Source organism: Hippocampus bargibanti, linkage group LG18 (assembly GCF_051943395.1).
Source record: "Hippocampus bargibanti isolate YZ-2025 linkage group LG18, ASM5194339v1, whole genome shotgun sequence".
NCBI classification, from domain to species: Eukaryota; Metazoa; Chordata; class Actinopteri; order Syngnathiformes; family Syngnathidae; genus Hippocampus; species Hippocampus bargibanti.
The window spans coordinates 597,869-617,661 of NC_142751.1; the positions used below are offsets into that span (position 1 = coordinate 597,869).

Below are 19,793 nucleotides of genomic sequence, written 5' to 3' on the forward strand. Positions count from 1 at the left end.
AAGGCATATCCAATCCAATCCAAAGTGTCCTTGAGTTTTGAAAGGCGCTTATTATGAATTATTATTGTCATTATTACTGCGCTTACACAACAGCTGAAGCTGTAACAAAACTGCTAACATCGTCTAAAATAATGAACACAAAACATACCAAATAAATCCAAGTGAGTAAAACAAAAAGCATCATTGTTATAGCTCATAAGACGCAGTAGTTAGTCTAATTACGCCAGTCGTGTTGAGCACTTGGCGGAAGGATACGTTGTGGCGACTCCTTGTGAGGGCTCCGACGCAGTGACGGGCGGAGGTGAACACGAGGAGGGGGAGGAAAACGACAGGAGTAAGCACTAGAAACTCGACTCGGCACCATCATGGCACCTATCGGATTAAAGGCGGTGGTCGGAGAGAGTAAGAACCTTGTTATTATTCCAGATTAGCCGAGATGACCTCGCGCGTCGTTAACGTGTTTGTCGTTGTCCGGTTATGAAGGATGAAGGCGAACGAAGGTTGGCGCCTCGTCGTCAATGTTGTCGTGATGAGAGCGCAAAACGTGATGGAGGCGACCCGCGGGGTCTTGCGCGCTTCCGTTGCGTTCTTGCGGCGCCTCTGCGCCAAATGTCAGGTTTGCTTGAACGATGTCGAAATGTCCTTTCAAACGCTCGCTGGTCGCTGGAGCGTCCATTCACTGCATCGCATTCTGCCTGGATACCGAGAGACGAAATCGAAATAGATCCTCATCGACGTTCGTCTTTTCGGCAGTGCGCCAGTCAACCTTCGCGGAGGATGCGTCTCATTTGGCCATAAAATGCTCTTTACGCCCAAGGGCCGATACAAGCGTCAGTCTGCTATGTGCTTTATGTTCGCTTGGGTTCATATCGTCACCATTTAATTGCCTTTGATGGGCGCAATTCCACCAAAAAGAAGCACAGCATCTAAATATGGAGGCAATGTCGTCTCTTTACAAAACCAATTCGAGCAGCCTTCGCCGCCTGTCCCAATTTAGACGCTTGATTTATTCCGGAGAGGATGCTGCGGGAGCGTCAGCGTGTGCGTTGCTGATGCGGGCCGAAATATGGAGGCGCAGTTTCAGTCTCCTTTTTTGCTATGGATGGGATGGCAAAATCAGATATATTCGCCATTGATTTGGAGTATTTGTTTATCGGCTTCTTGTATTCTTGAAATGAAGCGGAAAATCGGGATTGGCTTGATTTGAAATCTTTTATGGTCTTGGTTCATAATGCGCAAAACTGATGCTCGATGATTGTGTCAGCATGATGATGAGACTTTTTTTTTCCATTTTCTCAAATTGATTAATGCTTCGTGTTCTAACATCATCTGCAATTCTCCACTGCAAGACTAATGAAGGCAAATCCAATCCAATTCAGAATATACAGAGCCAAAATCCGATCTGTAGCACAATCAGAATCAGAAAAAAAACCTTGAATCATCCCACAATGGGGAAATTTGTATCACACGCTATCGGACTTTTGGCATGCCAGCTGAAAACGTGTTTGACATATCAGAATAATCGTACGATACAATGCAAATTCCAGACTAGATTGAAGCATGTTATGAGCGTATCATGAAATGTAAATTTCTCCACTGTGAGACTAATAAAGGCATATCCAATCCAATATCCAATCATCATCATCATCATTCTTTCAAAATGCTGCACCAGCAACAGTCAGGCACCATCTGGGATGGCGCTGCACATTTTTTTTGGTAGTAGCGCCACTTCAGCATTTTATTTCATACTGTAAAATATATTTTGAAATTCTATTCTTACACCAGACCCACTTTGTATTGCTTAAGACCCCTTTTGTCCCTAGAGGGAAAAAAACCTGGAACCATCAATGTAGTTTTTACTCATGGGGATTTCTATTTTTTTTAAAACAATAATATATAAATAGAATTCCTGCCGACGCTCACATTATTGCGCCAGCACCTGAAGACACTCCGGTAGTATGAGATGGGCAAGTGGCCAGGCCTGGGCCGCTTTGGAAGGCTGCGCTACGACGGAGGGATACCGAAAAACCACCACCATGGGTCCTTTCGGCAGCAAGTGATGTGGAAGATGCAGCTGAGGGGGGATGGGTAGTGTGCAGTGCCTCAGCCTCCATTTTCATAACTCCTTTTCAGAGTGAGAGAGCAAGAGAGAGAGAGGGAGAGAGAGAAAGAGAGAGAGAGAGAGAGAGAGAGAGAGAGAGAGAGAGAGAGAGAGAGAGAGAGAGAGAGAGAGAGAGAGAGAGAGAGAGAGAGAGAGAGAGAGAGAGAGAGAGAGAGAGGGAGAGCAAAACGGAACGAGGCCAAGTGGACACAATAGCATCACATGATAAGATGTGGTTATTCTTATTTCTTGTAAGACTGTATTTTAACTCACTGACTGCCAGACTGCAAATAATGTGTCCATACCGGTGCCAGGGTTTTTGTCATTGTCACTCCAATTCCAGGACCCACACAATATTGACTTTTAGGACGACATCAACATTCAATACACCTTTATTAAAAACCTTAGTCTCTTATTTCATCAGAAAAAAAGAGTTAATTTCTAAGTTACATTGCTGGAGTTATCTGACCTGGAAATTAAGGTGGCAATGCAATACATCCATATTGGTTGAAATAGCGCTTTAACAAATTCTCAAGGTGTAACAAAGCGCTAACGTGAAAAGGGGAAATGCTGCCCGCTTGTGGAAAGGAAAAAACATTGCCAGAAGCCATGGCCAGCGCTTTATCGGCACCCAAGCATGAAAAACCAAAACCCGAGCAAGTTTGGCTATGGTGCTCAGTCATATTTTCCATTCCTGAATAAATTCGGGAATGGCAGTGAATGAGTTCATAATTTCATATCAGATATGACGGATTACAGTGAACCGCGGTGCTCATTGTTAATTACTGGGGAAAGTCTCACTGAAAAATAGCCATTTTTGAATAGAAATGGCCTGCGGTTGATTTTGAACAAGTGTTATTTCTTTGTGCATGTTTAAGTATTATTTTTTGTGCTTAAAAATGGATTGTGATGACAATCTACACCACTGATTAAAATTCCTTCAAGAAGCAAATAGTCTGTCGTTCACCTGTGACATCACGATTCTACCGTCTAGTTAACACAAGATTAAAAAAAAATCATACAAAAATCCATGCGCCATTTTGGGCTATTGTGGTAAGCACCAATCATACATGTGATGAGACAGTCACCCAGCAAGTTGATTTACAATAACAACTAACATTATTTTCTCCACTCATGGCCATACTTAAAATCTTCCACTTTTCAACTCACAGTCTCGGTCATCCGGTTCAAAGAATGACTTTCCATCGCTGCAAAGTCACCTTGGTAACATCAGCATCATCTGCTCGCTTGGGTGTCTGCTGCAGTGCCTGCGGCCGTCGGCCTTCTGTGACGCGTGCACAATAAGCATACGGGTTGACGGTAGACGCAAACGCGAGCTACATACACGGTCGCCGTGGTTACAGAGCACGTAGTCCTGTGTGATGGCGCTCATTAAAAAAAAAAAAAACAGGACTATGCAGCGTATTGGAATGATCATCAAATCGCTTACATCCAGAAAGAGGCGAGAATCCTTCTTGTTCCTCAGCTTAGCATCCCCCCCCCCTTACCAACACACGCGCACTCAGGTACAGGTACTCTATTAATGGCCGGAAAAAAAGACAATTGTTGTCACAATAACTGAATCTGAAAATACTATTCATAAAAAATGGAATGACAATCAGACACTGTTTTGGAATTGTGGTTCAACGTGCTAAAATAAAATCAATAGATCAATAAATAAACAAACAGTAATCTTAGTTTTACTCCCCGGTCCTTTTTACTATCTTTGTGACTTGTTTTATTTCCTGTATGACAGCTGTCCATGCTATAAGCGCTTTGTTACAGCTTCAGATGTTGTTAAAGCGCTATATAAATTAATATATATTGTATTGTAATAATACCACGACTACTAAAAACAAAAATGAGAAAAAAAGAAGCAAATTTGAAAATGGATGGATGGGTGGCTGAATGTTGTTTGTTTGGGGGTGGGGGCGTTTTCTGTATTAATTTAAGGAATACATTAATTGCTTAAAACTTGAATAACAAAAGAAAAAAACGGCTGTACATTGGCATGCCTTTGTTTATGTATTTATTATTTATTTAATGATGAATTTTTGGGCGATTCCAGCAAAAGGATGCATATCCTGTTAAACTGGTCAGGACAAAGGTTAGAAGGCTTTGTTTGGGTTTGTGTTTGGTTGACACAGCTTTTGCGCAGTGTTTGACCAGGTCTCCTCTCGACGACGCTATTGCCGTTTTTCCTGTATTGTTCGAAGGACTATCTGGACATCAACAGGGTGCAAATCATATGATGGGTCTCCAGGATGACATGTTTTGTTTTCAACTCAATCAATGGCGTCACGTTTTGCACATAGCAATGACGCTAACGCAGCGCGGAGGATCGCAACTTGAAAATGATGCTGACATTATTATTCCTGATCTCGTCATAGTTCGTTTTATTCAGAATGTGTTGTACTACCGAGACTACTGGGAGAGTTTTTAGACTCGTAGAATTTATCAGCGACACGCTATCAGCAATGTCCTGTCATGCAAAGGCTGAGAAAACATCAGCTGCAGAGGAGGAAAGGGGGGGTAGGGTAGAGGGGTCCAGGATCACCTCTCCCACAAGAGGTCAGATACGATTCCTGTGAGTCAAACTGCCCAAAGTCCGCCAAAACTTTTCAAAACGCACTCAAGCCAAGCGAAAAAGCAATTTGAAATTATTTCTATATGTCATACGATCACTGTGACATTGCATCCTGTTCCAATAGTGCCGATCAGAATTGGGTTAGCGGTAATCCTAATCCAACATGGAAGGTTAGCAATGGATTAAAATGATCCCAGCATTGTTAGATTGCTTTTGACAACTTGTTGCTGGATCGTGCTCATTAGCCTTGTTTGACTTGCGCGGGTTCTTCGTCTGACATGTGCGACCTTGAATGAACCCTGGCCAATTTTGACGTACCCAAAACACCCGCCGCCCTTCGAAAACACTCGTAGCTTTATTGTAACAACGCTTCTTTGAATTTACTTTGATCAAATAAGAATGATTACTCAAAAAATTGCAGTGTCACAACCTCGCTATATGTTGTCCACCCAAATCCAGTATTCTCCTCTCATTGGGATCTTTCTGTCGCAGAGATTATGAACGATGTCATCAAGAAGGTGAAGAAGAAGGGAGAATGGAAGGTGAGAAGCCACGTTGGTAGGCTGTAATGTCCGTAACGAGAGTCTCCGTCTCACTCGTCCACCGGATAGATAGATGATGGCGTTATCGACCCTGGAAGATGTTGTCTCCCGTTTGCAGGCCCTGATTGTGGACCAGCTCAGCATGAGGATGTTGTCCTCCTGCTGCAAGATGACGGATATCATGACGGAGGGCATCACCAGTAAGTCAAATGGCCTCACCCGACTCGCACGTGTACCTTTTCACGGGCAACCGGGATGACGGCCGACGTTTCTATTGACCTTTCATCAAGTTGTGGAGGACATCAACAAGCGACGAGAGCCTCTTCCCAGCCTAGAGGCCATTTTTCTGATTACGCCAACAGAAAAGGTGAGCTCTCTGAAGTACTTCCCAATCGTAGTTGATATGGTTGATATGATATACGACGATAATACATCATAACAAAAACGTAAATGTTCCTTAAAGGCCTTCGTTATATCTCACGGGTTCTTCTTCTCCATCCACAGTCAGTCCACACCCTTATCGGAGACTTCAAGGACCCGCATTCAGCAAAATACAAAGCAGCTCACGTGTTCTTCACCGACTGTGAGTATTGGAGACCTCGAAAGGTGCAACTGTGCCGTTGTCACCCTTGAAAAGCATCACTTGGGATGTGAAGGTCACAAATTGAGAGCATCTCAGCCATAATCTTCTGTCCATAAAGGGTGATATAATATCTTGTTTGACCTGTTCGGTTATCTTTTTGAGCTTGGATCATATAGGAACTGTAGCTTGAAAGACCTGGCATGTTCACACAATCGTGTTCCTCTTCCATCAAGCCTGTCCCGATCCTCTCTTCAATGAGCTGGTCAAGAGTCGCGCTTCCAAAACCATCAAGACACTGACGGAGATCAACATCGCTTTCTTGCCGTACGAGTCTCAGGTAAGACATTTGAGAGATGAGTCCAATTGCAAAAGCTGATGGAAACAACGATGAGAAGGTTTCTTCAGCCGTCATCTGTACAAAAGTGAAGGTTTCGGACGTTTCGCCTCCTATCCAAGAGGCTTCGTCAGCGAACTAAAGTCTGACTGGTCGTATCGGCCCCATTTATATATCCCTAATGTCCAGACATGGTGGCGCCGGACACAGCTATGATAGGTCCCTACTTAGCTGTGTACCACTCCTGTACGACTGAGAGCTTACACAGACCTGATGGAAACAAGCAACAAAAGGGCTTTGTAGCAGTCCCTAAAAATTCTGGACTATTTTATAAACAACTCGATGAGTCAATGGTTCTAGCAGTTATTCAAATGTGTTTCGATGAATACAACACCTTTCATTGAACCGCTGTCACATGGGGACATTGGTCACATATACAAGGCTGAACAAAAGGGATTGAAGAACTGACCCTTTGAGGAACTTCACGTCATACCCATTTGATCGGATTTTTCTCCATCATCTGATCTGGATTTTTTTTCTGGATCCCACAATGCTCTGTCTACCGTTGTTAAATCAGTTCCTGCTCCAGGCACAGTGGTACTTCATAGCTCCGCCCACACGCTGTTGCACATTCACCGTTTGGGTGGGCCAAGGACCATACGGGAGTGTTGGCCAATGGTAGAAGGACTAAAACGGGGACCCTTCTGTGGGTGAGAAGCATGGTCATGTGGCGGTGGGCAGATGGGACTAGGGGGCAGCAGGGGTGGGGGGTGGTGAGGAGAGAAGGACAAAACACAAATGCAGGAAGAATATACGGCAAGGACGAGAGATGGGCTTTGGATCTGTGACGACACAAAAACAGCCTTAAGAGAAGGAACCTTGGAGCAAAAACCAAAATCCGTTTCCGTTGCATTGTCTTCTGTACGAGCGGTCTGGTAGTCGAGTGGTTAGCACACCGGCTTCACAGTGCAGAGGTCGCCGGTTCGCGTCCCGGTCCGGCCTCCCTGTGTGGAGTTTGCATGTTCTCCCCGGACCCGCGTGGGTTTCCTCCGGGTCTTCCGGTTTCCTCCCATACTCCAAAAACATGCATGGCAGGCAGGTTGACCACTCCAAATTGTCCCTAGGTACGAGTGTGAGAGTGACTGTTGTACGTCGTTGTGTGCCCTGCGATTGGCTGGCAACCAATTCAGGGTGCCCCCCGCCTCATGCCTGAGACAGCTGAGATAGGCTCCAGCACCCCCGCGACCCTAATGAGGAATAAGCGGTACGAAAAATGGATGGATGTCTTCTGTACGTACGCAGGTGTACTCTCTGGACAACGCGGATGCCTTTCACAGCTTCTACAGCCCTCACAAGACCCAGCTGAAGAACCCCGTGATGGAGAGGTTGGCCGAGCAACTAGCCACACTGTGCGCCACGCTGAAGGAATACCCTGCGGTCAGATACCGAGGGTGAGCATCCGGAGGCGTAACCTGTTACCTGTCAGGGTTTCCTAGTTGGTTTGATAGGGTCTTCATATGGTCCCATCCTTCCGTTAGCGACTACAAGGACAACGCCACCTTGGCTCAGCTGGTTCAGGATAAACTGGATGCCTACAAGGCTGATGACCCCACCATGGGAGAGGCGAGTCTTTGTTCCTGCAACCCCACACCTCCTTTTTGGGTCCGAATTGGTGTCTTTGAAAGACTCACTACTTTGTGTCTATACGTTCAGGGTCCGGATAAGGCCCGTTCCCAATTGATCATCCTGGACAGGGCATTTGACCCTGTCTCACCCGTCCTGCACGAGCTTACCTTCCAGGCTATGGGCTACGACTTGCTGCCCATCGAAAACGACGTCTACAAGTACGCCCAAACGACGACGGCTTCCCAAGATGTCAGATGTGAGCGGTTTGTCATCAAAAACGCTTTTTGCTCAGGTACGACACGAGCGGCATTGGAGACTCTCGCGAGAAAGAGGTTCTTCTCCACGAAGACGATGATCTGTGGGTGAGCCTGAGACACAAACACATTGCGGAGGTGTCCCAGTGAGTACTTTTCCTCATCATCCAAGTATTACTCATCCAGTATTCGGGATGATACCGACTGTGTTTTTTATACTTTTGATTCTCTTAAAGGGAAGTGACACGCCAGCTGAAAGAGTTTTCCTCCAGCAAGAGAATGAACACAGGAGAGAAGGTAACATGAATCCTTCATTCATTTATCACATGCTGTACTAGTGCTGCGTAGTCCCTTTTCATCGTACTTCCTGAATATACTTTGGAGAATTCCCAAAAAGATCTAGGCTAATTTCTGTTGAATTTTGCCATTAAGCTAAATAATTTGGGTATATTCCAAATTATACAAGTGATGTTAAGGTTGCTTTCCCTTCCGCAGACCACAATGAGGGATCTGTCCCAGATGTTGAAGAAAATGCCTCAATATCAGAAGGAACTCAGCAAGGTGCGTTGTTGTGATAACAGCTGATTAGTTTTTTTTCATTTACGTGGGAATGCTAACTGCTAGCGTGTTTGCAGTATTCCACTCACCTGCAACTTGCGGAAGACTGCATGAAGCATTACCAGGGAACAGTGGACAAGCTGTGCCGCGTGGAACAGGTGAAACGGGAGCAACGGATCGGATACATTTCAGGATTAAACCGGTTTCCGTTTAGCTTGATAGCGCAGCCAGTTGAGTTAAATTGTAATCACGACGATACAGGCCGAACTGTCTACTCGTCGCCGGACGGGTGCAATCATTTCATTCAAGAGGAGGATGGCGGACACGCACGTGTCAAACTTGCGTACTTTCAGGACCTGGCGATGGGAACGGACGCCGAGGGGGAGAAGATCAAAGATCCAATGAGGGCCATCGTGCCCATTCTGCTGGATGCCAATGTCAGCACATACGACAAGATCCGCATCATCCTGCTCTACATTTTCCTCAAGAATGGTAGGAGCGCCACACAAGACCAGTCACAACAAAATGGACGCCGTGCTGACATGACAAAACACGAAACCCCCAAAGGCAGTTCATTACAGGAATCAAGCTGGAGGGGATGGCGCACAGACACAAAAGCAATCAAGAACTCTTTCCTCAGGACACACATCCGCAACACCAGGTGATTTGATACGTGTGTGCGTCCGCAGGTATCACAGAGGAGAACCTGAACAAGCTGATCCAGCACGCTCAGATTCCCCCCGAAGACAGTGAGATCATCACCAACATGGCGCATCTGGGTGTCCCCATCGTCACCGACGTAACTCGCCCTCAATTCTCTTTCTCTGGATGCCATCCTTTCTGGGCTTTTTGTATCAAGGCTGTCTCTTTTTTTGGGGGGGGGCTTTTTCCTTAGTCAACCTTGCGTCGAGGTAAGAAATTGGACAGGAAGGAGCGGGTCAGTGAGCAGACCTACCAATTGTCCCGCTGGACACCACTGGTCAAGGACATCATGGAGGTGTGCACGACTAGTCCTGAATGACTTCCGCGAGTACTTTGGGAGTTTGTCCTGACACAATTTACGACGATATGGAGTGTTGCACTTAGTTGTTGGAAAGTCTTTGCGGTTTTTTGTGCCTCTGCAGGATGCCATTGATGATAAACTGGACACAAAGCACTACCCCTACATCTCCACACGCTCTTCGGCTTCTTTCAGCACCACTGCTGTCAGGTATACACACACTAATGTGATATCGGATAGCTTAATTCTATTTATTTATTTAGTTATTTATTCATTCATAAAAGCTTGGCCAAAACAAACATGCAGATCAAACCTCTAAAGATGGAGGACACTGATTTGCTGTGGCGACGACCCCTTGAAGGGAAAGCCCAAAGGAAAAGAAGGAGATTCATTCATTCATTCATTCATTCAGTCAGTCAGTTAGTTATTATTATTATTAACCATTTACGCCGAGCGTGTTCATAAGAACAAAGATACATTCATTTTCAAATGCATTCACATTGTTTCTTGCCACATTAATTATTGTTAATTATATCGAATTATATTATTAATTATATACTCTGAACCTATTTGATACTGTTTTGATTGTTTAAAAATAATAATACATTACATTTTAAGCGCCTTTCAAAGCTCTCAAGGACACTTTACAGTCACAGACAAGCAGAGGTACTATCATAAATACAAAATAATCACAAATAGAATGCAACAAATAAAATACAATTATAAATAGAAACAAGAGAGAGAGCTACACAGAAAATGCAATTTTAAATAGAAATGTATTCATTTAAATAATTTAAATGAATGTATCTGTCTTCATATGAACACGGTTGGCGTAAAGGGGTTAAATAACCAATTTATTTATATTTATTTATGCATGTATTCATATACTTATTGATCATTAAATAACCGTTTGTACAGTCACCCCCATTTCAAGCTGAGATAACTCCAGACCCGTATAACTTTGGAATTAGTCTAAGATTTCTTGCGCTGCATTGAATGTTTATGTAGTCCTAAAAGTCAATATTGCGTGGGTTCTGCAATTTGAGTGAAAATGACCAAAAAAACAGGCATCGGAGTGGACACATTTTTGCACACCGTCTGGCAGTTGATGAGTTGTTGTTGTTTTTTGGGGGTGTGTGTGTGTTAGTAAAAGTATTTTAGTAAGTGATACAATGATGCTTCCACTTCCTGGCAGTGCTCGCTACGGACATTGGCACAAGAACAAGACACCCGGAGAATACCGCACCGGCCCAAGGGTCATGGTCTTCATCATCGGGGGCGTGTCCTTTAGCGAGATGCGCTGCGCCTATGAGGTCACGCAGGCCAACGGCAAGTGGGAAGCCATCATCGGTGAGGTTCACGCACGCACGCACGCACACCTGTGATGAAAAACGGCCGTCATGGCACAGAAGGGAAAAATCAAATCGATAGTTTGTAAACTCGCCGCTGACTTTAGTGGAGAACAACATGCGGCACAAACGCGACGATGGTACTTCACGTGCGCCCTTTCCAAATGGCTGACAAGCACAAACGTTTGGAAAACACCTTTCAAATATGCCGTATATGAGAAGGTTTCGCCACAAGCTTGACCAAGAGTCACAATGGAGCTTTGAAATCAGTTTGATTTTTGCGTGATTTATTAGCTTGATTTTTTGTTTGCTTGATTTTTGCGTCTTCTTCTCAAAGTCATAATTTGACGGGATGTGTCTTAATGCTTCTCTGTCGCCGTTTGGCTGTGCTTCAGCTCTCGTCTGTGTGTGTGCTTGTTGACTGTTTTCTTTTTTACAAGAAAATGAAAAAACGAAGGGCGCCGAGAGTGGATGAGGGCCTGCCATTTGTGTTGAAAGATGAGCGGTGAAGCCACCTCTGTTCCTCCTACAGGTTCCACCCACATGCTCACCCCCACCAAATTCTTATCGGACCTGCAGCACCCCGACTTCCGAGAGTCCACTCGGGTGTCCTTTGAGGACGCTGACGCCTCAGACGACTGAGGCGCAGACAGATTGGGAGGGAGGGAGAGAAAGAGAGAGAAAAAAAGGAAAGGCAGCCGCTCAAGAAGCCCGTTGCGAATTGTAGCAGCACAAGGGCTTCCTTCTTTCTTTTGACTCACTCACTCACTCAGTCGTCTTTTCTGTACCTCCACTTCCTCCCCCGCCCCTTTTTTTTCGTGGCCCTCGGGGATGGGATCACCAGGGCCTTTTCTCACCGCATGGGCCGCTCTAAAAGTGACGTGACGTCACTTTTTTGTTTCTTAACTGACATCAGAAAAACGTTTTAGAGCATCGAAAACAGCCAAAACACGCAGTATGAGATTTTTAGTCAAATGAAAAATGACTTCAAGTGTCCAAAATCTGCAAAAAATGGACCTGCGAATTGGGCATTTGCAGAAAGTCCCGCCCCCAGCCCAGTTCGTGACGTCACGCCAAGACATCTTGCATTGCTCTCGAATCAAAACAATGGCTTCAGATTCGGAGAAAATGCTTTCTTGTTACTCATGTTGTCTCTATGCTGTCATATTATTTGTTATTTAGTTTGTTTTTTGTTCTTTTGACTTCAAGACGGCGCCGCGAGAGTGGCTGCCTTTCCAGCAGCTCATGTATTTTGTTTTTCTACTTTCATTCCTTTCATCGCTTTGCTGCTGTGAAATGTAAATTTCTCCACTGTGAGACTAATAAAGGCAAATCCAATCCACTCCAATCCAGTTATGAATATGATTCAAATAGTTCTGAAGAGGAAAGCATACATGTTTGCAATCGATTAAAGAAGTCCTTCCTTGTCATTTTGAGGCATCTGGACTGCAATGTAGCGTCCCAGAAAAGAGGCAGAAAATGGCGACCAAGCTCCCTGTGAGGAATTAATCAGCCCGTTCCCACAGGCTGATAAATCCCTTATATGGAGCTTGGTCGCCCTCTTCTGGCTCTTTTTGGTGCAACGTGACGTTTTCAGACCAAGCAAGCACAGCAAAATGCATTGGCGTGATGGAAGGACTGCTACAATGTGTCCTTTTTTTCGGTCAGGGGCGTTTCTTCAGTGACGTCACGTACGGACTCGTCACCAACTCAAAAACAAGACTTCCGGAATAGCTATATGCGGTGGAATCTTTGTCCTTTAAAGGACAACCGACGTCTCCGGACAAGTTGTGTCCATAATTGGTAAAATGGCTTCAAATGACTTCTACTGAGCGTATTTTACAAAGATTCCACCGCATATAGCTACATTTTGCGTTTTAAGACTCGCGCTGAATATTCAGGAAGTCTTGTTTTTGAGTTGGTGACGAGTCCGTACGTGACGTCACTAAAGGAACGCCCCTGACCGAAAAAAAAGGACACATTGTAGCAGTCCTTCCATCACGTCAATGCTTGTTTGGTCTGAAAACCTCGTGTTGCGCCAGAAGAGGGCGTCCAAGCTCCATGTAAGGAATTTATCAGCCTGTGGAAACGGAGGTGGCCACAGGAGGTCGCCATTTTGTGCCTCTTTTTTTGGGTGAGAGATTTTCCCCCAATATTGCCTCAAAATGGCACGGAAGGACTTCTTTAATGGATTGCGAACATGTATGCTTTCCTCTTCAGAACTATTTGAATCATAGTCATAACTGGATGTGGAACAAGAAAGCATCTTCTCCCAATCTGAAGCCATTGTTTTGATTCACTAGCAATGCAAAACATCTTGGCGTGACGTCACGAACTGGGGGCGGGACTTTCTGAAAATGCCCAATTCGCAGCTCCATTTTTTGCAGATTTTGGACATTTTAAGTCATTTTTATTTGTGGTTTGCATTTGACTAAAAATATCATACTGCGTGTTTTGGGTATTTTAGATGCTATAAAACGTTTTTCTGATGTCAGTTAGGACACAAACAAGTGACGTCGGTTGTCCTTTAAGACTAAGCCTTTATTCCATTGAATATAAAGACAAAAAGGGAAGAGGAGAGCGGCCATGCCTGAGGAAGACGTCCACCCTCCCTCCCCATCCCTGCCGCCGCCTCCTCCTATCATCTCTGTTGGGTGGATTGAATCACCTCTGGATGGTATTAAGGCTCACCGCAGATTTCATCAACCCCAAGATCCATCTTTATGATCACTTTTTTGAAAATTACTTTTTATTTTTCTAACGAACCCCTGGCCACGACAGTCACCTTGATTTCCTTCAGGACAAAATCAAAGGTCATTGAGGGAATTTTTATTCATGCTTTCTCAGTCTGCAGTATGTCTGCTGAGGCGCATACTGTTTTTTATGTTTATTTCTTTTACATTCAACACACAGTAATGGCCATCTCCTACTTACTGCAAGTATTTGTTTTTGTTATGCGCTTCAAGTGTAGATTTAGTCATGTACACACATTCCGTAACTACTAATGAGTCCAAAAGTTGTTTGTTTCTTGGGCCCAAAGCAGCATGTTTGACTGTCAACAATACCCTAAAATGAAAAAAGGCTGGTGAAACAACTCAAATTGGACTTGCTGCTTGTGTTTCTTTTATTTGGGGCATTCTTTGCAATGTCTCCAAATAATTGACAGTTAAAAGTGGAGGATACAAGACATGTAGCTCCATAGTAGAAACAAACAACGTGAGTTAAAGCGTCGGTCGCTGTGTGGAGTAAAACAAACGGCCACAAATAACATTTTTGTGTGACAACTTTGGAAACGATGCTGTGTAAAATATCATCATGAGGCTTAAACAATGTTTGCTTTACTCCATTATTACTCGTGTTAAGTAACAAAAAAGTGTGAAATGTGTCTTCAGCTGTTTTGATCGAAGCAGGCGTTATGTTTCAATCATGTGAAAGCCACAGAATGTCTTATTTGTTCACCTTAAAAACGCGAGCGAAACAGAAAAACAGATGCAATAGTTTGCTTGGAAAAAGGAAAATGTTGCTAACCTTGATCGACATCTGACGGAGACAGACACGCTTGTGCGGCGTGCGACCCGCCTCAACTTTCGTACATACGTGCTAAAGATTCCCATTTATTTATTGCACACGAAACTAAAAGAAAAATGGGATAATTCCAATAAAGATAGATCGCAACATCTCGAATCGCAAGACGAAAATGCTCAATGGCGACCGCGATTCACTTCCGGCGTGCTGATTTCACGTCACAGTGACGCCAAGTCTTCCGGCTTTTAAACATACAGTATATATTTTAATCATTTTTTGGGCAAGTGAAACTAAATAATAATACATTTCATTTATAAGTGCCATAACACACAAAAAATATATCATATTAATAATACCAATATTTTTTTCCTTCCATTTACTACCAGTGATCGACGACTCAATTAGCTTTCAACGACTGCTAGCTAAGAGTAAAACAACAGTAGGATTTTTTTGGAATAAGCACAAGATATGTAATTACACTTCATATAAACCCTGGCTGACAACATGAACTTAAACCCTGATCACCCTGCGCCCTAAATGTCTTTGACTGATGTCAAAATAAATGCTTGGGCCTATGAATGATTTCTAAGTTGAAAGTAAACAACAGTAGCAATGAGCATATCTCCAGTGAAATTCAGAAACAACAGTAGCAATGAGCGTAAATATATGCAGTTTCTATCTCTGCATTCGATGCACTACGGTGTAGAAGTCGTCCTTCCACGACAAGAGCTGAAAACACATTTTCCCCCTGTGCCCGTGTAAAAGCGCATTCTAACTGCAGCCCTTTTTTGTGTGCGTCTTCAGGATCGACCAACATCTTTACCCCCACCACCCTACTGGAGCAGCTCAAGGCCATGAACAAACCAGATGAAGAAGTGACCAGTTAAAAAACTTAAACCAAAAACAAACACCTTCTCTCATCAAATCTCTCTCCTCTTTACTTTTCCATGTGCATCGACCATTACCCTTCTTCTGCCTGCATCTTGCTTGAGGATTAAAAAAAGAGTCATCAAAGATGACAAGAAAATATGTGTTTTAACAAGAGTAAAAAAAAGTATTCTCATGTTTTGCAATGGACGCAGAGAAACAACTCGATTTGAGATCTCTGTCGCAGGTAGCCGTTTCAAAGCGAAAATACCAAAATGTTGCTATAAAACCTGCTAGAGTAGGTCAAAGGTCAATCTATATGTCCACCTTGGTCGTCCTAGGATACCTGCTTTTGTGTCAAGTGTAGTGAAAGCGGGCGGAGAAAGGATAACCATGCCAGAGGTTCGTTTGACTTGTAAACTATAGCATATCAATCAACATGCAATATATATATACTTATAAATAGATTGAAGCGGAGAGGAATTGCCCTCAAACCCTTGCCGCCCATTTCAGATGTTTGTATCAAAGTAGCATGCTTGGTCGTTCGTGTCTGGATTGCTAAACTGTGTTTGTATTCTGTGTGGATGGTGTTTTGAGGGGAAATTGCTTTTCTTTTCCAGCAAGATTGCCTTTTGGATACGCTACTGAAAAACCTTCCCCATTCCCAAAACGCCCGCAGAAGCCGAGACTAAGCAAATTCACCGCGCAAACGCATTTGCTGTCACTTGAGGGATCGTGGTGGTCCGTGGGGGGGAGGGGTCACTTGGTGATTTTGAATGCCCAGATGATCAAGTGCAGTATTCAATTGCCCCCACAGACAAGACACTGGATAAGGTTCTGTTTTCATGTTGAATGAATACGTTCAACCAAGTGGTGTCCAAACTAAAGGCCTTTTGCTTGCCCACTATCCCTTTTCAGTGGACTGCAACAAGTTAAAAAAAAAAAAAACATAAGTACAGTAAAGTCTCGTTATATCGATATTCAAGGGAGTCCGAAAAAATATCGATATAACCGGGACTATCGATATACCCGACCCTGTTTGCATGTCATTTTCTCCGTGCGTGCATAGAAATAGTATCGATATAACCGGGACTATCGATATATCCGATATCGATATAACGAGACTTTACTGTACTTTTCACATGAGGCTTAAAGGACAACCGGCACCATTTTTTGTTTCCTAACTGACGTTTTATAGCATCTAAAATAGCCAAAACACGCAGACTGATATTTTTAGTCAAATGTAAAACACCAATTAAAATGACGTAAAGTGTCTCAAAACTGCCACAAAATGAGCTTGGAACTGGGCAGATTCAGAAAGTCCCGCCCCCTTGTTCGCGACGTCACGCCAGGATACTCCTTCACAAACTGCCTTGCTCCAGAATCAAAACAATGGCTTCAGAGAGTTCAGATTCGGAGATGTTTTCCTGTTACTCATCCAGTTATGAAGATGATTCAAATAGTTCTGAAGAGGAAAGGATAAATGTTTGCAATCGATTAAAGAATTCCTTCCATATCAATTCGAGCCGTCTGGACTCCAATGTAGCGGCCAGAAAATGCAAAAGATGGCGCACAAGCTCCGTTGGAAATGGGCTGATTTGTGAATTTGGGAGATTTGTGTCAACTTACACCTTCTTTATGCGTATTACCGCAATTAGCTGTGACACGCAACCATTCACCATCGCGTTATTTATATAGTTTTCCTTCTAATTTTGTTTTCAGACGAAAAAAAAGTACCCAAAATGCATTGTGTGTCACTTTCTCTGTCACGGGCGTTCCCTCCGTGACATCACTTAGGGCATCGTCATCAACTCGAAAACAGGCCTTCCTAAATATTCAGCGTGAGTCTTAAAGCGTAAAATATAGCTATATGCCGTGGAATCTTTGTAAAATGCGCTAAGTAGAAGTCATTTGAAGTGATTTGACAAATTATGGACGCAACTTGTCCGTACGTGACGTCAGGAAAGGACCGCCTCCCCACCGTAAAAAAGACGCATTGTAGCGTCTTTCCATCACGTCAATGTATTTTACTGTACTGTTTTTTTTAAACCATGTCTTACACCCAAAAGCCGCCAGCAGAGGGAGGCAAACTCCATGGAAAGAATGTATCAGCCTGTGGAAACGAGCTGATTCATTCCTCACCGGAGCTGGTCGCCATTTTTTCTGCCTCTTCTTGGGTGAGACATCCCCCCCCCGCCTGTTTGCCTAAAAATGGCCCAAATAAATTCTTTAATCGATTATAATTTGCTCATCAGGACTATTTGAATCATATTCATAACTGGATGTGTAACAAGAAAGCATCTTCTCCGAATCTGAAGCCATTGTTTTGATTCGAGAGCAATGCAAGACATCTTGGCGTGACGTCACCAAAGGGGGGCGAGACTTTCTGAAAAGGCCCAATTTTCAGCTAAATTTTTTTGCAGATTTTGGACACTTTAAGTCATTTTTATTGGTGTTTAGCATTTGACTAAAAATATCATACTGCATGTTTTGGGTATTTTAGATGCTATAAAACGTTTTTCTGGTGTCAGTTAAAAAACAAAAAAGTGACCTCGGTTGTAGAAATAGTTTGTCTTGGTGAATACTTATGACGACATCACATCAATGGTCACCTTATTAAGGTTATTTATTGAGGTTTGAAAGAGGCCCTGAATTTAGCCCCCCCGCATGCGGTCCTCAACCAGAAAAAAGGTTTGGACCCCCCCCCGCGTGTTTGAGTATTGTATCCCGTCAGTCGCATTCTTGCTCGGTTTCATGGGAACATGCACTGTGTAGGTGTTGTAATTGCATACGTTGCCGTTTTGCGTCTCACTGTTGGATGTTTCGGAATTGTGAAGTCGTGCTAACTTTTCTTGCTAATAAGACGCCATTGTATTTGCCATCCTTTAGCTGTTGCTGTTGGTTGGAAAAACAACAACAACAACAATATTGTACCTCTATTTTCTTTGCCTGATTTTCTGCTGGTGCAAATGTAAATCCTCTCCGATGGTGAATGGCTTTGCAAGAGAAAAACAAAAAAATTCCCTCCGCCCCTTTATTTCTTCCTCCCCAGTTAAATATTACTCTTCAAAGTTTTCTGTCCTGCAAATGCTTCCTGGTGTTAATTTCCGTTTGGATTGACTTGCTGTTCTATGGGATGAACTGTCACATTGCTTGATTTGTTTCCCAATCATCCCTGATGCGAAAATGCTTCTCTTTAAATCAGAGTCAAGTATCAGCACGCGTTATAATTGTTGAAGTTATTTATGATGGGAATGTATGTTTGCCAGTGGCCAAGCACAAACGATGCTTCCATGTTTAACATACGTACATATGTACTAAGGCTGTCGAGTAAATTGGCTTCCACCACTTGTGAGACTGGTCCATTCTTGTTGACGGTCGCGTCACCAACAAACAATGCAGCCACGGTCATAAAACAATCAGTAAGTCCATGTTTATATTTCACAATTTATATCCTTTACATCATTTTGTCAATGGGAAAAAGACTCAACGGGTGGATTTTACTGAGAAACTCATATTTCCCAATATCAATGGAAACGGGGTTTTTTTTAGACTACTGCATTTTCCCGTGTACAAGGCGCACCCAAAAGCCTTGATTGTCTTCAAAAGATGACCTTGCACCTTATAGACTAGCGCTACGTCGCAGATTCGATCCTCAGTTTTCAAATTGCTCGGCCAAAGGTGAATTTAGCAATTTGCGTATTTTCCGGTGTATGAGGCACTTTGATTTTCTTCAAAAGATCGCCCTGCGCCTTATACGCCAGTCGGTACGCCTTATATATGCACTCATATTGAGCTAGAACAGGTTTGACAATGACTGTCAGCAGCCATCCCTCCTGTAGAAGAAGTATTGCATAATGCCAGCCTCTACTGTAGCGCCTTATAATATGGCGTGCTTTATATTCGGAAAACTTTTCTATCTTTCTATATATGGTGAAACAAATCTTTATATATGAATGAAAACTTTTTTCATTCATTGAAGTTGAGCCTTATACAATATGGAAAATGTTTGAAAATACACCGTTCCTTGGGAGTGCGCCTTATACAACAGAAAATACAGTCATTCATTATAGCAACAAATATCAGCAACATTTTGTATATCATGATAAAAAAAGCATCTTCAACATTGACAAATTTCTGTTTATATTCCCTGCAATTTAATTTGAAAAAGTCGTGCGTACGAACATTACATTGAGGAAAATTTTACCTTGGCATACAAACTATTTTTCGGGATACAAACAGCGCCACAACGAGTGATGTGTCGTTCGCGAACGAGCCTGTTCTCCTAACAAGAAAATGGTGGCTGACTGTTTTGTCATCTATTCCCGGACCCCAGTCTTCGGTTAAAGCCACAAGGTCAAGAACGCAGCAGTGGGGGGGGGGGGGGGGGGGGGGGGGGGGGGGGGGGGGTTTAAACATTAAAGAGACAGGCAGAGAGTGAGAGAGTGAGAAAACACACACACACAC

At 43.5% G+C, this 19,793-nt stretch overlaps 1 protein-coding gene across 2 annotated transcripts; it reads left to right on the forward strand.

Moving 5' to 3' along the window:
• Positions 1-259: 259 nt before the first annotated feature.
• Positions 260-18,674, forward strand: stxbp1a (syntaxin binding protein 1a). Of its 2 annotated transcripts, none has more exons than XM_089020588.1 (19): positions 260-402; positions 5,181-5,230; positions 5,349-5,430; positions 5,521-5,597; positions 5,735-5,813; positions 6,047-6,150; positions 7,450-7,598; positions 7,686-7,770; positions 7,861-7,991; positions 8,066-8,173; positions 8,264-8,324; positions 8,523-8,588; positions 8,663-8,743; positions 8,939-9,077; positions 9,275-9,384; positions 9,481-9,582; positions 9,710-9,795; positions 10,781-10,935; positions 15,264-18,674. In XM_089020588.1, exons 1-19 carry the CDS (start codon positions 366-368, stop codon positions 15,344-15,346), a joined length of 1,785 nt encoding a protein of 594 aa, XP_088876714.1. In that variant the 5' UTR covers positions 260-365; the 3' UTR covers positions 15,347-18,674. The 2 variants fall into 2 exon arrangements, with proteins under 2 accessions (XP_088876714.1, XP_088876713.1); XM_089020587.1 differs by lacking the exon at positions 15,264-18,674 and adding an exon at positions 11,467-11,869.
• The last annotated feature ends 1,119 nt before the right edge of the window (positions 18,675-19,793 follow it).